Genomic DNA, 20,000 nt, shown 5'->3' with positions numbered 1-20,000 from the left:
TGCTGTGATGAAGGTCTGTAGTTGCTGTGACAATAGAAACCTAAGATAAGACAGAAGATGAGACGGCCTCGAGACGACCTCGATCTTGTCCGGCCTTGGCGGCCCCCAGTAGAGTTTATGCCTCGTCGGAGCTCGAGGGCAGACCCTGCTGGGCCATCCCAGAGACGTGTTGACCATCACCAGGCGCTCCGTCCCGTCCAGGTCAGCACGCTCTATCTTTGGCACCTCACCCCAGTCTGTCCAGTACATGTAGCTGGAACACAGACAGGGAGACAGACAGGCAGTTAGACAGGGAATTAGACAGAGAGACAGACAGGGAATTAGACAGGGAGACAGACAGGGAATTAGACAGGGAGACAGACAGAGAGTCAGACAGGGAGACAGACAGGCAGTTAGACAGGGAATTAGACAGGGAGACAGACATGGAGTCAGACAGAGAGACAGACAGGGAGTCAGACAGAGAGTCAGAGAGTCAGACAGAGAGACAGACAGAGAGTCAGACAGAGAGTCAGACAGAGAGAGAGACAGACAGAGAGACAGACAGAGAGTCAGACAGAGAGACAGACAGAGAGACAGACAGGGAGACAGACAGGGAGACAGACAGGGAGAGAGTCAGACAGAGATACAGAGAGTCAGACAGAGAGACAGAGAGTCAGACAGGGAGATAGAGAGTCAGACAGGGAGAAAGAGAGTCAGACAGAGAGACAGAGAGTCAGACAGGGAGACAGAGAGTCAGACAGAGAGACAGAGAGTCAGACAGGGAGACAGAGAGTCAGACAGGGAGACAGAGAGTCAGACAGAGAGACAGAGAGTCAGACAGGGAGACAGAGAGTCAGACAGGGAGACAGAGAGTCAGACAGAGAGACAGACAGGGAGTCAGAGAGAGAGACAGACAGGGAGTCCGAGAGAGAGACAGACAGGGAGACAGACAGGGAGACAGGGAGACAGACAGAGAGACAGACAGAGAGACAGACAGAGAGACAGACAGAGAGTCAGACAGGGAACTACTGACTAGCCAGACCTTCCTCAACAGCTCTGTGGAGGAAGGTCCGCCTATCTTGTAATCCGGCGTGCGATTGGTGGACTCACCCTGCGACCGGGTCCAGCACGATCGCGCGCGGCTCGTCCAGGTCCTCCGAGATCAGGATCTTGGCGTGATGGTGCCGCTTGAGGCGCTGCGTGGACTCGTGCGGGTCCGTGGCCGTGTCGGGTCCAGTACAGGTTCCGGCGCACCCAGTCCACCGCGATGCCGTCCGGTGGTTGACCTGCGACGTGACCACTAACTCGCGCGCCGCTGCCGGCCCAGCCGCTGAAGCGCCGGATGGCCTTGACGCCGCCGTGCCGGTCCAGTACACCCAGGTCAGCCCACGGGTCGTAGTCCACGGCGATGGCGTGCCGGATGTCCTCGGCCGGCAGGATTATGTCGGTGAAGTCCGGCATGTCCAGAGAGATGCGCCGCAGGTCGGTGCGCCGCGCCAAGAGAAGCATCTGGGTCGCACCTGGGGTACAGAGGGTCAGAGGTCACGCACGCTCAAAACTAAACTTTATTAACACAGTGTAGGCTAACGCTAGGGGGCGCCAGCGGTCCAAATGAGTCAAGAAAAGTTAAAAATAAGAAGAAAACGACAAAAACTTCAGGAAAGGAAAGATATAAAAACATAATAATAGAAAACAGCATTTAGCAAGTTACTTTGTCTTGTGTTCAAAGTTCAACAGAGACACACACACACACACACACACATATACAGAGACACACACACATACAGAGACACACACACACATGTATACAGAGACACACACATACAGACACACACACACACACACACATGTATACAGAGACACACACACATACAGAGACACACACACATACAGAGACACACACACATATATACAGAGACACACACACACACACACACACATATATACAGAGACACACACACATACAGAGACACACACACACACACACACACACATATACAGAGACACACACATACAGACACACATATACAGACACGCACACACACAGAGACACACACACAGAGACACACACACACATATAGACACACACACACACAGACAGATCCACATATACAGACACACACACACACACACACACACACACAGAGACACACACACACACACACACACACATACAGACACACACACTCACACACATACAGAGACACACACACACAGAGCCACATATACAGAGACACACACACAGAGACACACACACACACATACAGAGACACACACACACACACACATATACAGAGACACACACATACAGAGACACACACACACACACACAGAGAGACACACACACACACACACACACATATACATCTCTGTGGGGACCCACATTGACATAATGCATTCCTAACCTTAACCCCTTCACCAATAACCTAAACCATAACGGACGCTTCCGTGGAACATGGGAGTTATTATGGGAACCCTTGATAGGTGAGTCCTGATAGGTGCCCTGATAGGCTGAGCCCTGATAGGCTGAGCCCTGATAGGCTGAAATAAGATGGAGAGGACGTTGGCGCTCACCGTCTCGGCAGGTCTTGCCGTCCTCCAGCAGCTGGACTCCGGTGGGACAGGCGCACTGAAAGAAGGGCTTCACCGGGGAGAGCAGGCAGAGGTGGGAACAGCCTCCATTCTTCACCGTGCACAGACTGGTGGCCACTGCAGACACACACACACACAGAGACACACACACACACACACACACACACACACACACACACACACACACACACACACACACACAGAGACACACACACACACACACACACAGAGACACACACACACACACACACACACACAAAGACAGACACACACAGAGACACACACACAGACAGACACACAAAGGTTAAAGACATCTACACACATTATCTATACTATGAAACTAAAATCAAAAAAATAAAGCAAGTTTAAATCGTTACACACACAAAATATGTATTCGCTAAGTTTTTTTAAACATAAAAACGTCTGCAAAATTGCATTCGCTAAACCCACCAGACTCCATGTAAATAATCAGTGATTTTAGCATCGTAAAACACACTTCATTCAAAGTTGACAGAAACAAAAGAAAACTATGAAAAGCCGTTTTGGGTAGTCTTTCCACTTTTCCAGCCATCACAACTCTAGTTTTGGTTGAAATAAACACACATGTGGAAATATGCTGGCTCTATACATGCTAAAAGTCCTGATTATTACATAGAGTCTGGTGGAGATATGCTGGCTTTATACACGCTAAAAGTCCTGATTATTACATGGAGTCTGGTGGAGATATGCTGGCTTTATACACGCTAAAAGTCCTGATTATTACATGGAGTCTGGTGGAGATATGCTGGCTTTATACACGCTAAAAGTCCTGATTATTACATGGAGTCTGGTGGAGATATGCTGGCTCTATACACGCTAAAAGTCCTGATTATTTTACATGGAGTCTGGTTGGAGATATGCGGCTCTATACGCTTAAAAGTCCTGATTATTTACATGGAGTCTGGTGGAGATATGCTGGCCCCTACACACTAAAAAGTCCCTGATTATTTACATGGAGTCTGGTGGAGATATGCTGGCTTTATACACGCTTAAAAAGTCCTGATTATTACATGGAGTCTGGTGGAGATATGCTGGCTTTATACACGCTAAAAGTCCTGATTATTACATAGAGTCTGGTGGAGATATGCTGGCTCTATACACGCTAAAAGTCCTGATTATTTACATGGAGTCTGGTTGGAGATATGCTGGCTCTATACACGCTAAAAGTCCTGATTATTTACATGGAGTCTGGTGGAGATATGCTGGCTCTATACACACTAAAAGTCCTGATTATTTACATGGAGTCTGGTGGAGATATGCTGGCCTTTATACACGTCTAAAAAGTCCTGATTATTACATGGAGTCTGGTGGAGATATGCTGGCTCTATACACGTTAAAAAGTCCTGATTATTTACATGGAGTCTGGTGGAGATATGCTGGCCTTTATACACGCTTAAAAGTCCTGATTATTACATGGAGTCTGGTGGAGATATGCTGTCCCTATACACGCTAAAAAGTCCTGATTATTACATGGAGTCTGGTGGAGATATGCTGGCTTTATACACGCTTAAAAGTCCTGATTATTACATGGAGTCTGGTGGAGATATGCTGGCTCTATACGGCTAAAAGTCCTGATTATTTACATGGAGTCTGGTTGGAGATATGCTGGCTCTATACACGCTTAAAAGTCCTGATTATTTACATGGAGTCTGGTGGAGATATGCTGGCTCTATACACAACTAAAAGTCCTGATTATTTACATGGAGTCTGGTGGAGATATGCTGGCTCTATACACGCTAAAAGTCCTGATTATTTACATGGAGTCTGGTGGGTTTAGCGCTAGCAACCTCAGAGCTGTTTCTGGTTAAAAAGAAAGGTCTCAAAGAAGTTTTAAAGGTCTATCTCTGTAGGGATCCTTTCCATAATGTCAGACACTTATAGAATTATAATAATAATAATAATAATAATAATCTCGGACGGTTTGGACTCACGGATGTTTTGTCTGTTGGCGCTGAAGACGTGGATGTCCATGGGCGAGAAGATGTCTGAGTGGACCACGCGCTGCTCGGCGCCGGTCTGTTTCCTGCAGGAGTGGATGGAGTGGGTGTTCCAGTCGGTCCAGAACAGCGTGTCCTCGTACAGGGTGAGGGCGAACGGGTGAGGTAGCTCCCCTTTAACCACCACCTCCCTGAAACAACAGCAAACACAGCGCTGGGTTAACAGAGGACATTTACTCAGAGCACTGTCCAGACTAACAGAGTAGAGATGGAGGGGGGTGAGTGAGTGAGTGAGTGAGTGTGTGTGTGTGTGTGTGTGTGGGAGAGCATGAGTATGTGTGTGGAGGTACAGGTGTTTTTTGGGAGGGGTGTTTGTGGCGAGTACCTGGAGGTACAGGGTTTTGGAAGGGGTGTTTGTGGCGTGTACCTGGAGGTACAGGTTTTTTTGGGAGGGGTGTTTGTGGCGAGTACCTGGAGGTACAGGGTTTTTGGGAGGGGTGTTTGTAGTTAATGCGCGTGTACCTGGAGGTACAGGGTTTTGGGAGGGGTGTGTGGGGCAAGTCACCTGGAGGTACAGGTGTTTTTTGGGAGGGGGTGTTTGTGGCGAAAAGTGCACCCGGAGGTACAGGGTTTTTGGAAGGGGTAGTTTGTATCGCACACTGGAGGCACAGGTTTTTGGGAGGGGTGTTTGTGGCGCAAAGGTACCTGGAGGGTACAAGGGTTTTGGGAGGGGTGTTTGTACAGCAAACCTGGAGGAAGTACACCAGGTTTTTGGGAGGGGGTGTTTGTGTCTTGTGCAAACTTGGAGGCACAGGTTTTTTGGGAGGGGTGTTTGTGATAGCAAATACCTGGAGGTGCCAAGGTTTTTGGGAGGGGGCGGTTTGTGGCGAAACCTGGAGGCACATGGCTTTTTTGGGAGGGTGTTTATAAGTTTTGAGGGGTGTTGCTGACAGCACCTGGAGCGACAGGTTTTTTTGGGAGGGGTGTTTGTGGCGAGTACCTGGAGGTACAGGTTTTTTTTGGGAGGGGTGTTTGTGGCGAATGCACCCGGAGGCACAGGTTTTGGGGAGGGGGTTTGTGGCAGGCAAAACCTGGAGGTACAGGTTTTTGGGAGGGGGTGTTTGTGGCGAGGCAAACTGGAGGTACAGGCTTTTTGGGAGGGGTTAGCTTGTGGCGAAAACCTGGAGGTACAGGCGGTTTTGGGAGGGGTGTTTGTGTGCAACTGGAGGTACAGGGTTTTGGGAGGGGTGTTTGTGGCTAGTACCTGGGAGGTACAGGGTTTTGGGAGGGGTGTTTTGTGGTGTGTACCTGGAGTGCGGCTGTGGGTTTTGGGAGGGGTGGCGAGGGCTTGTGGCAACCGGGAGGTGGCCAGGGTTTTGGGAGGGGTGTTTGTGGCAATTGAACACCTGGAGGTACAGGGTTCTTGGTAGTGGGTGTTTGTAGCGAGCAAACCTGGAGGTACAGGGTTTTGGGTGGGGGTGTTTATATAAGGGTTTTTGGAAGTGTTTTTGTTTGAAAATTGAGGTGTTGTGTTTTGGGTGGCGGAAAACTTGGAGGTACAGGGTTTTTGGGAGGGGTGTTTGTGGCGAGTACCTGGAGGTACAGGGTTTTTGGGAGGGGTGTTTGTGGCGAAAGCACCGGAGGTAACAGGGTTTCGGAGGTGTTTGTGCAATACCTGGAGGTGTGCGGTTTTTGGAGGGGGGTGCGGTAATGTCTGGAGGTGCAGGGGTTTTGGAGGGGTGTTTGTATGGCACCTGAGGTGCAGGGGTTTTGGGAGGGGTGTTTGTGTGAAGCAGTACCTGAGGTACAGGGTTTTGGGAGGGTGTTTGTGCAGCACCCGGAGGTGCAGTGGTTTTTTGAGTGGGTGTTTGTGGGAGGGGGTTAAAGGCGACCTGGAGGTACAGGGTTTTGGGAGGGGGGTTTGTGGCTTAAAGTACCCTGGGGAGGCACAGGGCTTTTGGGAGGGGTGTTTAGAGAAAATTGCCTGAGGCACAGGGCTCTGGGAGGGGGTGTTTGTGGCCAGTACCCGAGGTGCAGGGTTTGGGAGGGGTGTACTTGTGGCGTGTGCACCTTGAGGTGCAGGGTTTTGGGAGGGGTGTTTGTGCTTGTGCAACCTGGAGGTGCAGGGTCTTTTGGGAGGGGGTCTTGTAATGCAGTACATCCTTGAGGTGCTGGGTTTTTGGGAGGGGTGTTTGTGCATGGTAAGTACTGGAGGTGCAGGGGTTTTGGGAGGGTGTTTGCATGAAAATCTGGAGGTGCAGGGTTTTGGGAGGGGTGTTTGTGGCAAGGTACTTGGAGGTACAGGGTTTTGGGAGGGTGGCTTGTAGCGAATATCTGGGAGGTGCAGGGTTTTTGGGAGGGGTGTTTGTGGCGAGTACCTGGAGGTACAGGGTTTTTGGGAGGGGTGTTTGTGGCGAGTACCTGGAGGTACAGGGTTTTTGGGGGGTGTGTGTGTAGCCAGCCACCTGGAGGTACAGGCTTTTGGGAGGGTAAGTTTGTAGCGCAATGCACACTGGAGGTACCAGGGTTTTTGGGAGTGGGGTGTTTGTGGCGTAGTACCTGGAGGTACACAGGGTTTTGGGAGGGGTGTTTGTGAAGCCAGTACCTGTAGGTACAGGGTTTTGGGAGGGGTGTTTGTAGCGAAAATTCGGAGGTACAGAGTTTTTGGGAGGCCGGGAAGTAGTACCCGAGTGGGGTACAGAGTTTTTGGGAGGGGTGTTTGTGGCCCAGTACCTGGAGGTGCAGGGGTTTTGGGGCGTGGCCAGCGCAGTACCTGAGGCAGGGGTTTTGGAGGGTGGCTGTGGCGCAGTACCTGGAGGTACAGGGTTTTTGGAGAGCACACAACTGAACTAGACACAGAGACAGATATAGACCATGACAGATATAGAGACACAGAGACAGATCTAGAGAGACAGAGACAGATCTAGAGAGACAGATATAGAGAGACAGAGACAGATATAGAGACAGAGACAGATCTAGAGAGACAGAGACAGATATAGAGACACAGAGACAGATATAGAGACACAGAGACAGATATAGAGAGACAGAGACAGATCTAGAGACACAGAGACAGATCTAGAGAGACAGAGACAGATCTAGAGAGACAGATCTGAGAGACTTTTAGAGACAGATAAGACACAGAGAGACAGATAACAGACAAGGGGCAGAATGCAGAACTTTTAGGGGACAGATATAGGGGCTTACAGGGAACACAGATATAGGAGACCCTTGTGAGGGCAGGATATAGAGACAGAGAGAGACGAGATCTAGAGACACAGAGACGGATCCTAAGAGACGGATATAGAGAGACAGAGACAGACATAGAGACAGGGAGACGAGATGGGCACAGAGACAGATCTAGAGAGACAGATGTAGAGACAGAGACGAGATATAGAGACACAGGAGACAGATGGGCAAGGGGACAGATCCGAGGGGCTGAGAGACAGATCAGAACACAGAGAGACGGTCTCGAGGGCACAGAGGGGAACAGATATAGAACCACAGGAGACAGATAGAGACACAGAGACAGATATGAACCGGGCCGGACTGGTGCTAAGGGGACGGTGAGAGACAAGGAGACAGATCAGAGAGACACGGGGGACGCTGGATCTGGGGAGCCACAGGGACAGATCACAGAGACAGAGACAGATATATAGAGACACAGAGACGGATCCTAGAGACACAGAGACAAGATATGAGAGACACAGAGACAGAGACAAGAGAGACCTGGGGGAGATGAGAGCCCACAGAGATAATGCTCGGGGAACCCAGAGACGGGTATAGAGGCGCAGATAGAGAGACACAGGATAAGAGGGAACCAGAGCAGTAAGAGACCAGGACAGTTAGAGACCAGAGCAGATTGTCAAGACAATCAAGACAAAAAAAATAAACAATATAACCTAAGACAGGGCTCAAGACAATAAACAATAAGACACAACACAATATAAAGACAATAAAACACAATATAAACCAACATAGAGACTGAACACAAGAGAACACAGATATAGAGGGACACAGACCTGAAGTATGAGACACAGATATAACAGGGACACAGAGATGAAGAAGACACAGATAGGGGCAAGAGGCACAGATATAGAGAGACACAATATAGAGAACACAGATATAGAGAGACTAGGGAGACAGATAGAGACTCTAGAGACACAGAGAGACAGGTCACAGGGACGGACAGAGACATGAGTATAGACAGACAGCAGACAGGTATGAACAGACAGACAGTATAGAGACAGGGAACAGCAACAGTGGCAAGAGCGTTCCTGTGGCGTGGAGACGAGGAACGACGGTGGAGCAACGTGAAGTATAAGGCCATGGTCCGGGCACTTAGGTGCGATGAACTGGCGCTCTGCAGTCACGTTAGCGGGCCAGCCTTGCTGGCCCTACCAGCACCAGGACTCAGCGAACCTACCCGGAGGGGGCAACTTCCCTCCAACCAGCAGCCTGGGACTCAGACCTGGGGTTTCATCACCTGGGGGACAGGGTTCACACACACACCATCACACACACCCCGACAGACAAACGACGGACGGACGGACGGACAAACAAGAGAACACCGGGTACTGCCTTGCCTTACACACACCACCTGAAGACAGACAGAGACAGAGACACACAGAAACAGAACCACACAGACACACACAGACAGACACACACACACACACAGACAGCCAGACAGACAGACACAGACAGACAGACAGACACACGCACCTAAGAACCACACACACGAACGCACTGAGACACACAGACGACTGAACACAGAGACGACCAGACCTGAACAGACAGACAGACACACACACAGACGCACCCAGACAGAAACACACGGGGAGACAGACAGACACACACACCAAGAATGAGACAGACACACAGAGACAGACAGACCGAACCACACACACACACACACACACACACACAGACAAGACAGACAGACACACCGGAACCGAGCAGCCTACCACACAGACAGAGCCTAGAGACACACACACACACACACACACACACACACACACACACAGGAACACACACACACACACACACTTTTACACACACACCGCGGACACAGACACACACACACACACAGGAGTAAGTAAGTTATATTGATTCACCCTCAACAGATGTAACTACATGTTGTGTACTACACATTTTAAAGTGACATATTGTGTCTTTAAGTCTTCAGGGTTAATAACACTGCAGACAAAGGCAAGGCACCAAAGCGATCAATCTACAGCTTCATACTGTTCAGAACATCTGCCGTTCAGGGGAGACATCTTGGTTTTTTATTAGGGTCACCTTCAACTGCTGTTTCAGAACATCTTTGTTCAGAACATCTTGGTTCAGAACATCTTGGTTCAGAACATCTTACGTTCAGAACATCTTAGTTTCCGAACATCTTGAACCAGAACATCTTGGTTGTAGTCGTGCTTGCTCAGCATTTAAACTTCATTTCTATTTTATTGGGTTCCAGAGGCAGCTACCCGCTACTTCGCTGAAGTGAGATGTCAAAGTTTGTGAGAGGAAGAAGAAGAAGAAGAAAGAAGAAGAAGAGTAAGCCATATGCTGCTGCTGTTTGTTTGGGCTGAACATTTACTTCCAATTAGCGAGCGCTGCGATGTGTGCTACCAGGGCGCCCTCCTTTCCATGCAACTCCACTCCACACTCCGTCACAAAGCGCGTCTTCACAAACTACATGTGTTGTGGGTAATCTTATGTGGAAGTAACTGAAACCAATAAAGTAACTAGTAACTAAAGCTGTAACAGATGAATGTAGCGAAGATTAACTAAAGTAACTATTAACTAAAGCTGGAACAGATGAATGTAGTGGAGTAACAAGAAGTAACTAGTAACTAAAGTAACAAGTAACTAAAGCTGCTTAACAGATGAATGTAATTAGATGGCAAAGTGGCAAGTAACTAAAGTAACTATTAACTAAAGCTATAACAGATGAATGTAATTAAGATTAACTAAAGAGAAGTAACTAGTAACAAGGACAGAGAGACAGAGACAGGAGAAGCGAGAGAGACAGACAGAGAGAGAGAGACGAGACAGAGAGAGAGAGAGAGACAGAGGGAGAGACGGACAAAGAAAGAGAGAGAGAGGAGACAAAGAGAGAGAGACAGGAACAGAGGACATAGGGGAGGCGGAGACAGACAGAGAGGAGACAGACAGAGAGAGAGGACAGACAGAGGAGGAGAAAGAGAGGACAGACATAGAGAGAGGACAGAAGAGAGAAAGAGAGAGGAAAGACATGAGAGAGAGAGGGAGACGGACATGGGGAGGAGACAAGGGAGAGGTTTATCAAGGAAGCTGCGCGTCGTATAACTAAGGTGGCGATCTCAGCCTAAAACTCGGTTGCAACGATGGGGGCGTCGGGACCCATGGCAGACTCAGGTCCTCCTCAGCAGAGCCGACCACACCTGGGGGCCGGCCAATCCTACAGAGTGCGATCCATCGGCTCCGGCTCCTGGGTGGGGAACGTGAGGGGGGAGAACAAAGGAGGAGGGAGAGGGAGAAACAGCGAGGACAGAAAAGAAGGAGGGAGACAAAGGGAGAGAGAAAAAGGAGAGAGAGGAAGAGACAATGAGAAGAGAGAGAGAGAGAGAAGGAGAAAGAAGGAGAGGAGAGAGGCAGGACAAAAAGGGGGGAGACAGGGGAGAGAGAGAGAGACAACAGACAGCAGAGAGACAGACAGAGAGAGAGAAGGAGAGAAAAGAGAAAAAAGGGGAGAGACAAAGGGAGGAGAGGGTTGAGCTGGGGTCCACCCTTCGAGGAGGACAAGGGAAAAGGGGAAATAGAGAGCGTGGGGAGGCCCAGAGGGGGGAGAGAGAGAGAGAGAGAAAGAGAGAGAGAAGAAGAAGAGAAGAAAGAAGAGAGAGAGAAAGAGAAAGAAGAGAGAAGAGAAGAGAGAGAGAGAGAGAGAGGAGAGAGAGAGAGGAGAAGAGAGGAAGAGAAAAAGGAGAGAGAGGAGCTGTGTTAATCGTTCTGGCTGGTGATGGTATTATTATGGACGAGGGTCAGGGCAATGTTCTATCATTATGAAGTAAACGGTACATCAGCGGATCCTGAGGTAACCGGCTCATCTAGCCTAGCTTCAGATGCGCTGGAGGTCAGTCACCGCGCTGCACTAGACTAACAGCCAGATCCCCTGAGAGGTACCGACTCCATCCCCAGCCTAGCTTACTACTGAATCCTGGAGGGTAAAGCAGCTCCACTAGCCCTAGCTCCATCTAGCCTAGCTGGCACAGATCCTGGAGGTAACCGGCTGCATCTAGCCTAGCTTAGCACAGGGTAGGGTTCTGATCCTGGAGGTAGCGACTCCATCTAGCCTAGCTTAGCACAGATCCTGGAGGCACCGCATCCCATCTAGCCCTAGCTTAGCAGAAGATCCTGGAGGTAACCCGACTCCATCTAGCAAAGGGAGGCTAGCTTAGCACAGATCCTGGAGGTAACCGACTCCATCTAGCCTACTGCTCCCAATAAGTGACAAAATAGGCCCTGGTATTAAACCATTAATGATGGCTGCATTCCACTTAGGAGAGGTCCTGGTATTAAACCATTAATGATGGCTGCATTCCACTTAGGAGAGGTCCTGGTATTAAACCAATTCTGATGGCTGCATTCCACTTAGGAGAGACCCTGGTATTAAACCATTACTGATGGCTGCATTCCACTTAGGAGAGACCCTGGTATTAAACCATTACTGATGGCTGCATTCCACTTAGGAGAGGTCCTGGTATTAAACCATTACTGATGGCTGCATTCCACTTAGGAGAGGTCCTGGTATTAAACCATTACTGATGGCTGCATTCCACTTAAGGAGGTCCTGGTATTAAACCATTACTGATGGCTGCATTCCACTTAGGAGAGGTCCTGGTATTGTGCATGCTGACTCACTGAAATATCTCACTGGGACACTTGATGGAACTGAGCCATCGTTAAGGTTATCAATCTCAGCTGTGCTTTTCCTACTATGACGAGTCAACATGTCTGCTGTGATGAAGGTCTGTAGTTGCTGTGACAATAGAAACCTAAGATAAGACAGAAGATGAGACGAGCTCGGAGACGGACCTCGATCTTGTCCGTCTTGGCGTCCCCCCAGTAGAGTTTGCGTTCGTCGTAGTCGAGGGCGAGACCGTTGGGCCATCCCAGAGACGTGTTGACCATCACCAGGCGCTCCGTCCCGTCCAGGTCAGCACGCTCTATCTTTGGCACCTCACCCCAGTCTGTCCAGTACATGTAGCTGGAACACAGACAGGGAGACAGACAGGCAGTTAGACAGGGAATTAGACAGAGAGACAGACAGGGAATTAGACAGGGAGACAGACAGGGGAGTCAGACAGAGAGACAGACAGGCAGTCAGACAGGGGAGACAGACAGGGAGTAGACAGGGGAGACAGACAGAGAGTCAGACAGGGAGACAGACAGGCAGTTAGACAGGGAGTGGGCAGGGGAGACAGACATAGGGTCAGACAGAGAGAGACGAGACCAGGGGAGTCAGACAGAGAGTCAGAGAGTCAGACAGAGAGACAGACAGAGAGTCAGACAGAGTCAGACAGAGAGAGAGTCAGACAGAGAGACAGACAGAGAGTCAGACAGAGAGACAGACAGAGAGACAGACAGGGGAGACAGACAGGGGAGACAGACAGGGGAGAGAGAGTCAGACAGAGATACAAGAGAGTCAGACAGAGAGACAGAGAGTCAGACAGGGGAGATAGAGAGTCAGACAGGGAGAAAGAGAGAGTCAGACAGAGACAGAGAGTCAGACAGGGGAGACAAGAGAGTCAGACGAGAGACAGAGAGTCAGACAGGGAGAACAGAGAGTCAGACAAGGAGAAGCAGAGAGTCAGACAGAGAGACAGAGAGTCAGACAGGGAGACAGAGAGTCAGACAGGGAGACAGAGAGTCAGACAAGAGACAGACAGGGAGTCGAAGAGAGGCAGACAGGGGAGTCCGAGAGAGAGACAGACAGGGAGACAGACAGGGAGACAGGGAGACAGACAGAGAGACAGACAGAGAGACAGACAGAGAGACAGACAGAGAGTCAGACAGGGAACTACTGACTAGCCAGACCTTCCTCAACAGCTCTGTGGAGGAAGGTCCGCCTATCTTGTAATCCGGCGTGCGATTGGTGGACTCACCCTGCGACCGGGTCCAGCACGATCGCGCGCGGCTCGTCCAGGTCCTCCGAGATCAGGATCTTGCGCATGGTGCCGTTGAGGCGCGTGACCTCGATGCGGTCCGTGCCGGTGTCGGTCCAGTACAGGTTCCGGGCGATCCAGTCCACCGCGATGCCGTCCGGGTGGTTGACCTGCGACGTGACCACGAACTCGGCGTCGCTGCCGTCCAGCCGCGAGCGCCGGATGGCCTTGACGTCGTCGTCGGTCCAGTACACGAGGCCGTCCACGGGGTCGTAGTCCACGGCGATGGCGTGCCGGATGTCCTCGGCCGGCAGGATTATGTCGGTGAAGTCCGGCATGTCCAGAGAGATGCGCCGCAGGTCGGTGCGCCGCGCCAAGAGAAGCATCTGGGTCGCACCTGGGGTACAGAGGGTCAGAGGTCACGCACGCTCAAAACTAAACTTTATTAACACAGTGTAGGCTAACGCTAGGGGGCGCCAGCGGTCCAAATGAGTCAAGAAAAGTTAAAAATAAGAAGAAAACGACAAAAACTTCAGGAAAGGAAAGATATAAAAACATAATAATAGAAAACAGCATTTAGCAAGTTACTTTGTCTTGTGTTCAAAGTTCAACAAGAGACACACACACACACACACACACATATACAGAGACACACACACATACAGGACACACACACATGTATACAGAGACACACACATACATCACACACACACACACACACACACTACAGAGACACACACACACTACAGAGACACACACACACTACAGAGACACACACACACTACAGAGACACACACACACTACAGAGACACACACACACTACAGAGACACACACACACACACACACACACTACAGAGACACACACACTACAGAGACACATATACAGACAACGCACACACACAGAGACACACACACAGAGACACACACACACATATAGACACACACACACACAGACAGATCCACATATACAAGAGACACACACACACACACACACACACACAGAGACAACACACACACACACACACACACATACAGAGACACACACACCACACACATACAGAGACACACACACACAGAGGCCACATATACAGAGACACACACACAGAGCACACACACACACACATACAGAGACACACACACACACACACATATACAGAGACACACACATACAGAGCACACACACACACACACACAGAGAGACACACACACACACACACACATATACATCTCTGTGGGGACCCGTCATTGACATAATGCATTCCTAACCTTAACCCTCACCATAACCTAACCATAACGGACGCCCCCGGTGGAACATGGGAGTTATTGCGGAACCCTGATAGGCTGAGCCCTGATAGGCTGAGCCCTGATAGGCTGAGCCCTGATAGGCTGAAATAAGATGGAGAGGACGTTGGCGCTCACCGTCTCGGCAGGTCTTGCCGTCCTCCAGCAGCTGGACTCCGGTGGGACAGGCGCACTGAAAGAAGGGCTTCACCGGGGAGAGCAGGCAGAGGTGGGAACAGCCTCCATTCTTCACCGTGCACAGACTGGTGGCCACTGCAAATTTAAAAACACACACACACAGAGAACAAAAAAACACACACACACACACACACACACACACACACACACACACACACACACACACACACAGAGAGACACACACACAAAACACACACACACACACACACACACACACACAACACACAGCAGACAAAAAGACACACACACAGGGGACACACACACAGACAGACACACAAGGTTAAAGACATCTACACACATTATCTATACTATGAAACTAAAATCAAAAAAAAAAAGCAAGTTTAAATGCGTTACACACACAAAATATGTATTAGCTAAGTTTTTTTTAAACATAAAAGCGTCTGCAAAATTGCATTCGCTAAACCCACCAGACTCCATGTAAATAATCAGTGATTTTAGCATCGTAAAACACACTTCATTCAAAGTTGACAGAAACAAAAGAAAACTATGAAAAGCCGTTTTGGGTAGTCTTTCCACTTTTCCAGCCATCACAACTCTAGTTTTGGTTGAAATAAACACACATGTGGAAATATGCTGGCTCTATACATGCTAAAAGTCCTGATTATTACATGGAGTCTGGTGGAGATATGCTGGCTTTATACACGCTAAAAGTCCTGATTATTACATGGAGTCTGGTGGAGATATGCTGGCTTTATACACGCTAAAAGTCCTGATTATTACATGGAGTCTGGTGGAGATATGCTGGCTTTATACCCGCGAAAAAGTCCTGATTATTACATGGAGTCTGGTGGAGATATGCTGGCTCTATACCGCTAAAAGTCCTGATTATTTACATGGAGTCTGGTTGGAGATATGCTGGCTCTATACACGCTAAAAGTCCTGATTATTTACATGGAGTCTGGTGGAGATATGCTGGCTCTATACACACTAAAAGTCCTGATTATTTACATGGAGTCTGGTGGAGATATGCTGGCTCTATACACGCTAAAAGTCCTGATTATTTACATGGAGTCTGGTGGGTTTAGCGCTAGCAACCTCAGAGCTGTTTCTGGTTAAAAAGAAAGGTCTCAAAGAAGTTTTAAAGGTCTATCTCTGTAGGGATCCTTTCCATAATGTCAGACACTTATAGAATTATAATAGTAATGACGGTTGGACTGGGATGTTTTACGGCTGTTGGGGAATGTCCATGGCAGGATGAGGGAGCACCGCTGCCTGGCCGGCGGTCTGTTTCCTGCAGGAGTGGAGTGGGTGTTTTGGGCTAACAAAATAAAGCAAGCCGTGAAGATGAGAGGGGTAGTCTAACATCACCGCTGAAAAAGCACACACACGGCACTGTAGGGACATTTACTCAGAGCACTGTCAGACTAGACATGAGTATAGATGGAGGTAGAGTGAGTGAGTGAAGTGAGTGTGTGTGTGTGTGTGTGTGTGGGAAGCATGAGTATGTGTGTGGAGGTCAGTTTTTAGGGAGGTGTTTGTGCAGAGTACCTGGAGGTACAAGTTTTGGAAGGGAGTGTTTGTGGTGTATACGTAGAGGTACAGGTTTAGGAGGTGTTTGTCGAGAGTACCTAGGTTACAGGGTTTTGGGAGGGTGTTTGTGGCAGTACCTGGAGGTACAGGTTTTAGGAGGGTGTTTGTGGCGTACCTGGAGGTACAGGTTTTTAGGAGGGTGTTTGTGGCGAGTACCTGGAGGGTACAAGGTTTTTAGGAGGGTGTTTGTAGAGTACCTGGAGGTACATTTTTGGAGTGTTTTGGGCAGTACCTGGAGGTACAGTTTTTGGGAGGTTTTAGAGTAACTGGAGTACGTTTTGGTTTGGCGAGAGAACAGGTTTTTTTGGGTGTTTGTGTAGAGTACCTGGAGGTACAGGTTTTTTTTGGGAGGGGTGTTTGTGGCGAGTACCTGGAGGTACAGGTTTTTTAGGAGGGTGTTTGTGACAGATACCTGGAGGTACAGGTTAGGAGGTGTTTGTGGCGAGTACCTGGAGGTACAGGTTTTTTTTGGGAGGGGTGTTTGTGGCGAGTACCTGGAGGTACAGGTTTTTTGGGAGGGGTGTTTGTGGTGTGTACCTGGAGGTACAGGTTTTGGGAGGGGTGTTTGTGGCGAGTACCTGGAGGTACAGGGTTTTTGGGAGGGGTGTTTGTGGCGAGTACCTGGAGGTACAGGGTTTTTTAGGAGGGTGTTTGTGGTAGTACCTGGAGGTACAGGGTTTTAGTAAGGGGTGTTTGTGGCGTGTACCTGGAGGTACAAGGTTTTTAGGAGGAGTGTTGTTTGTGCGTGAGTACCTGGAGGTACAGGGTTTTTAGGAGGGTGTTTGTGGCGGAGTTACCTGGAGGTACAGGGTTTTAGGAGGGTGTTTGTGGCCGAAGTACCTGGAGGTACAGGGTTTTTGGGAGGGTGTTTGTGGCGAGTACCTGGAGGTACAGGGTTTTTGGGGGGGGTGTTTGTGGCGAGTACCTGGAGGTACAGGGTTTTTGGGAGGGGTGTTTGTAGCGAGTACCTGGAGGTACAGGGTTTTTGGGAGGGGTGTTTGTGGCGAGTACCTGGAGGTACAGGGTTTTTGGGAGGGGTGTTTGTGGCGAGTACCTGGAGGTACAGGGTTTTTGGGAGGGGTGTTTGTGTGGCGAGAGTACCTGGAGGTACAGAGTTTTAAGGAGGGTGTTTGTGCTTGAGAGTACCTGGGAGGCAGGGTTTTTAGGAGGAGTGTTTGTGGCGAGTACCTGGAAGGTACAGAGGGGTTTTAGGAGGGTGTTTGTGCGAGTACCTGGAGGTACAGGGGTTTTAGGAGGGTGTTTGTATGGCGAGTACCTGGAGGTACAGGGTTTTAGGAGGGTGTTTGTGGCGTGTACGTATGCAGGTGGGTTTTGGGAGGGTGTTTGTGGCGATTACTGGAGGGTGCAGGGGTTTTAGGAGGAGGGTGTTTGTGTGAAGCGAGTACCTGGAGGTACAGGGTTTTAGGAGGGTGTTTGTAGCAGTACCTGGAGGTGCAGGGGTTTTAGGAGAGGTGTTTGTGTGCGAGTACCTGGGGGCAGGGTTTTAGGAGGGTGTTTGTGGAAATTACCTGGACGGTACAGGGGTTTTAGGAGGGTGTTTGTAGCGAGTACCTGGAGGTACAGGGGTTTTTGAGGAGGGTGTTTGTGGCGAGAGTACCTGGAGGTACAGGGTTTTAGGAGGGTGTTTGTGGCGAGTACCACGGAGGGGCAGGGTTTTAGGAGGGTGTTTGTAGCGAGTACCTGGAGGTACAAGGTTTTTAGGAGGGTGTTTGTGGCAGTACCTGGAGGGTACAAGAGTTTTTGGGAGGGGTGTTTGTAGCGAGTACCTGGAGGTACAGAGTTTTTGGGAGGGGTGTTTGTGGCGAGTACCTGGAGGTACAGGGTTTTTGGGAGGGGTGTTTGTAGCGAGTACCTGGAGGTGCAGGGGTTTTTGGGAGGGGTGTTTGTGGCGAGTACCTGGAGGTACAGGGTTTTTCGGGAGGGTGTTTGTGGGAGGTTACCTGGGAGTACAGGGTTTTTGGAGGGAGTGTTTGTGGCTGAGAGTACCTGGAGGGTACAGGGGTTTTAGGAGGGAGTGTTTGTGGCGAGTATACCTGGAGGTACAGGGTTTTTGGGAGGGGTGTTTGTGGCGAGTACCTGGAGGTACAGGGTTTTTGGGAGGGGTGTTTGTGGCGAGTACCTGGAGGTACAGGGTTTTTGGGAGGGGTGTTTGTGGCGAGTACCTGGAGGTACAGGGTTTTTGGGAGGGGTGTTTGTGGCGAGTACCTGGAGGTACAGGGTTTTAGGAGAGGTGTTTTTTGTGAGGTACCTGGAGGTACAGGGTTTTTGGGAGGGGTATTTGTGGCGAGTACCTGGAGGTACAGGGGTTTTGGGAGGGGTGTTTGTGGCGAGTACCTGGAGGTACAGGGTTTTTGGGAGGGGTGTTTGTGGCGAGTACCTGGAGGTACAGGGTTTTTGGGAGGGGTGTTTGTGGCGAGTACCTGGAGGTACAGGTTTTTTGGGAGGGGGGTTTGTGGCGTGTACCTGGAGGTACAGGGTTTTTGGGAGGGGTGTTTGTGGGGGGAGGTACCTGGAGGTACAGGAGGTTTTTAGGAGGGGTGTTTGTGGCGAGTACCTGGAGGTACACAGAGAGGTTTTAGGAGGGTGTTTGTGGGGGTACCTGGAGGTACAGAGTTTTTAGGAGGGTGTTTGTGGCGAGAGTACCTGGAGGTACAGGGTTTTTAGGAGGGTGTTTGTGACGTGTACCTGGAGGTACAAGAGGTTTTAGGAGGTGTTTGTGGCAGTACCTGGAGGTTACAGGGTTTTTTAGGAGGGAGTGTTTGTGAGAGTACCTGGAGGTACAGGGGTTTTAGGAGGAGTGTTTGTGAGAAGTACCTGGAGGTACAGGGTTTTAGGAGGGGGGTGTTTGTGTGCGAGTACCTGGAGGTACAGGGGTTTTAGGAGGGTGTTTGTGAGGTGTGTACCTGGAGGTACAGGGTTTTTGGGAGGGGGGTTTGTGGCGTGTACCTGGAGGTACAGGGGTTTTTGGGAGGGGTGTTTGTGGCGTGTACCTGGAGGTACAGGGTTTTTGGGAGGGGTGTTTGTGGCGAGTACCTGGAGGTACAGGCTTTTTGGGAGGGGGGTTTGTGGCGTGTACCTGGAGGTACAGGGGGTTTTAGGAGAAGTGTTTGTGCGTGTACCTGGAGGGGTACAGGGGTTTTAGGAGGAGTGTTTGTAGCGAGTACCTGGAGGTACAGGCTTTTAGGAGGTTTGTGGTCGTACCTGGAGGTACAAAGGGTTTTAGAGGAGAGTGTTTGTAGCGAGTACCTGGAGGTACAGGGT

General features: G+C 49.9%; 1 protein-coding gene across 1 annotated transcript in view; it reads right to left on the bottom strand.

Annotated features, from left to right (window-relative positions):
• Positions 1-20,000, bottom strand: part of LOC120553710 — a 71,920-nt gene that overhangs the window by 34,649 nt on the left and 17,271 nt on the right. The window contains 33 exon segments of the mRNA XM_039792401.1: positions 79-253; positions 1,090-1,208; positions 1,210-1,499; positions 2,554-2,688; positions 4,542-4,738; positions 5,070-5,252; positions 5,396-5,440; positions 5,548-5,728; positions 5,856-5,999; positions 6,141-6,301; positions 6,347-6,485; positions 6,574-7,396; positions 7,752-7,834; positions 8,971-9,030; positions 9,142-9,144; positions 12,530-12,789; positions 13,688-14,084; positions 15,108-15,242; positions 16,796-16,874; positions 17,256-17,339; positions 17,516-17,600; positions 17,687-17,819; positions 17,907-17,950; positions 18,036-18,164; positions 18,248-18,460; positions 18,592-18,725; positions 18,816-18,944; positions 19,031-19,116; positions 19,203-19,293; positions 19,339-19,424; positions 19,511-19,598; positions 19,686-19,772; positions 19,859-19,940. Coding sequence (XP_039648335.1) covers positions 79-253; positions 1,090-1,208; positions 1,210-1,499; positions 2,554-2,688; positions 4,542-4,738; positions 5,070-5,252; positions 5,396-5,440; positions 5,548-5,728; positions 5,856-5,999; positions 6,141-6,301; positions 6,347-6,485; positions 6,574-7,396; positions 7,752-7,834; positions 8,971-9,030; positions 9,142-9,144; positions 12,530-12,789; positions 13,688-14,084; positions 15,108-15,242; positions 16,796-16,874; positions 17,256-17,339; positions 17,516-17,600; positions 17,687-17,819; positions 17,907-17,950; positions 18,036-18,164; positions 18,248-18,460; positions 18,592-18,725; positions 18,816-18,944; positions 19,031-19,116; positions 19,203-19,293; positions 19,339-19,424; positions 19,511-19,598; positions 19,686-19,772; positions 19,859-19,940 — 5,080 coding nt within the window.

This window comes from Perca fluviatilis, chromosome 23 (genome assembly GCF_010015445.1).
Source record: "Perca fluviatilis chromosome 23, GENO_Pfluv_1.0, whole genome shotgun sequence".
Lineage (NCBI taxonomy): Eukaryota > Metazoa > Chordata > Actinopteri > Perciformes > Percidae > Perca > Perca fluviatilis.
This window is presented reverse-complemented; position numbering and strand designations above follow the sequence as displayed.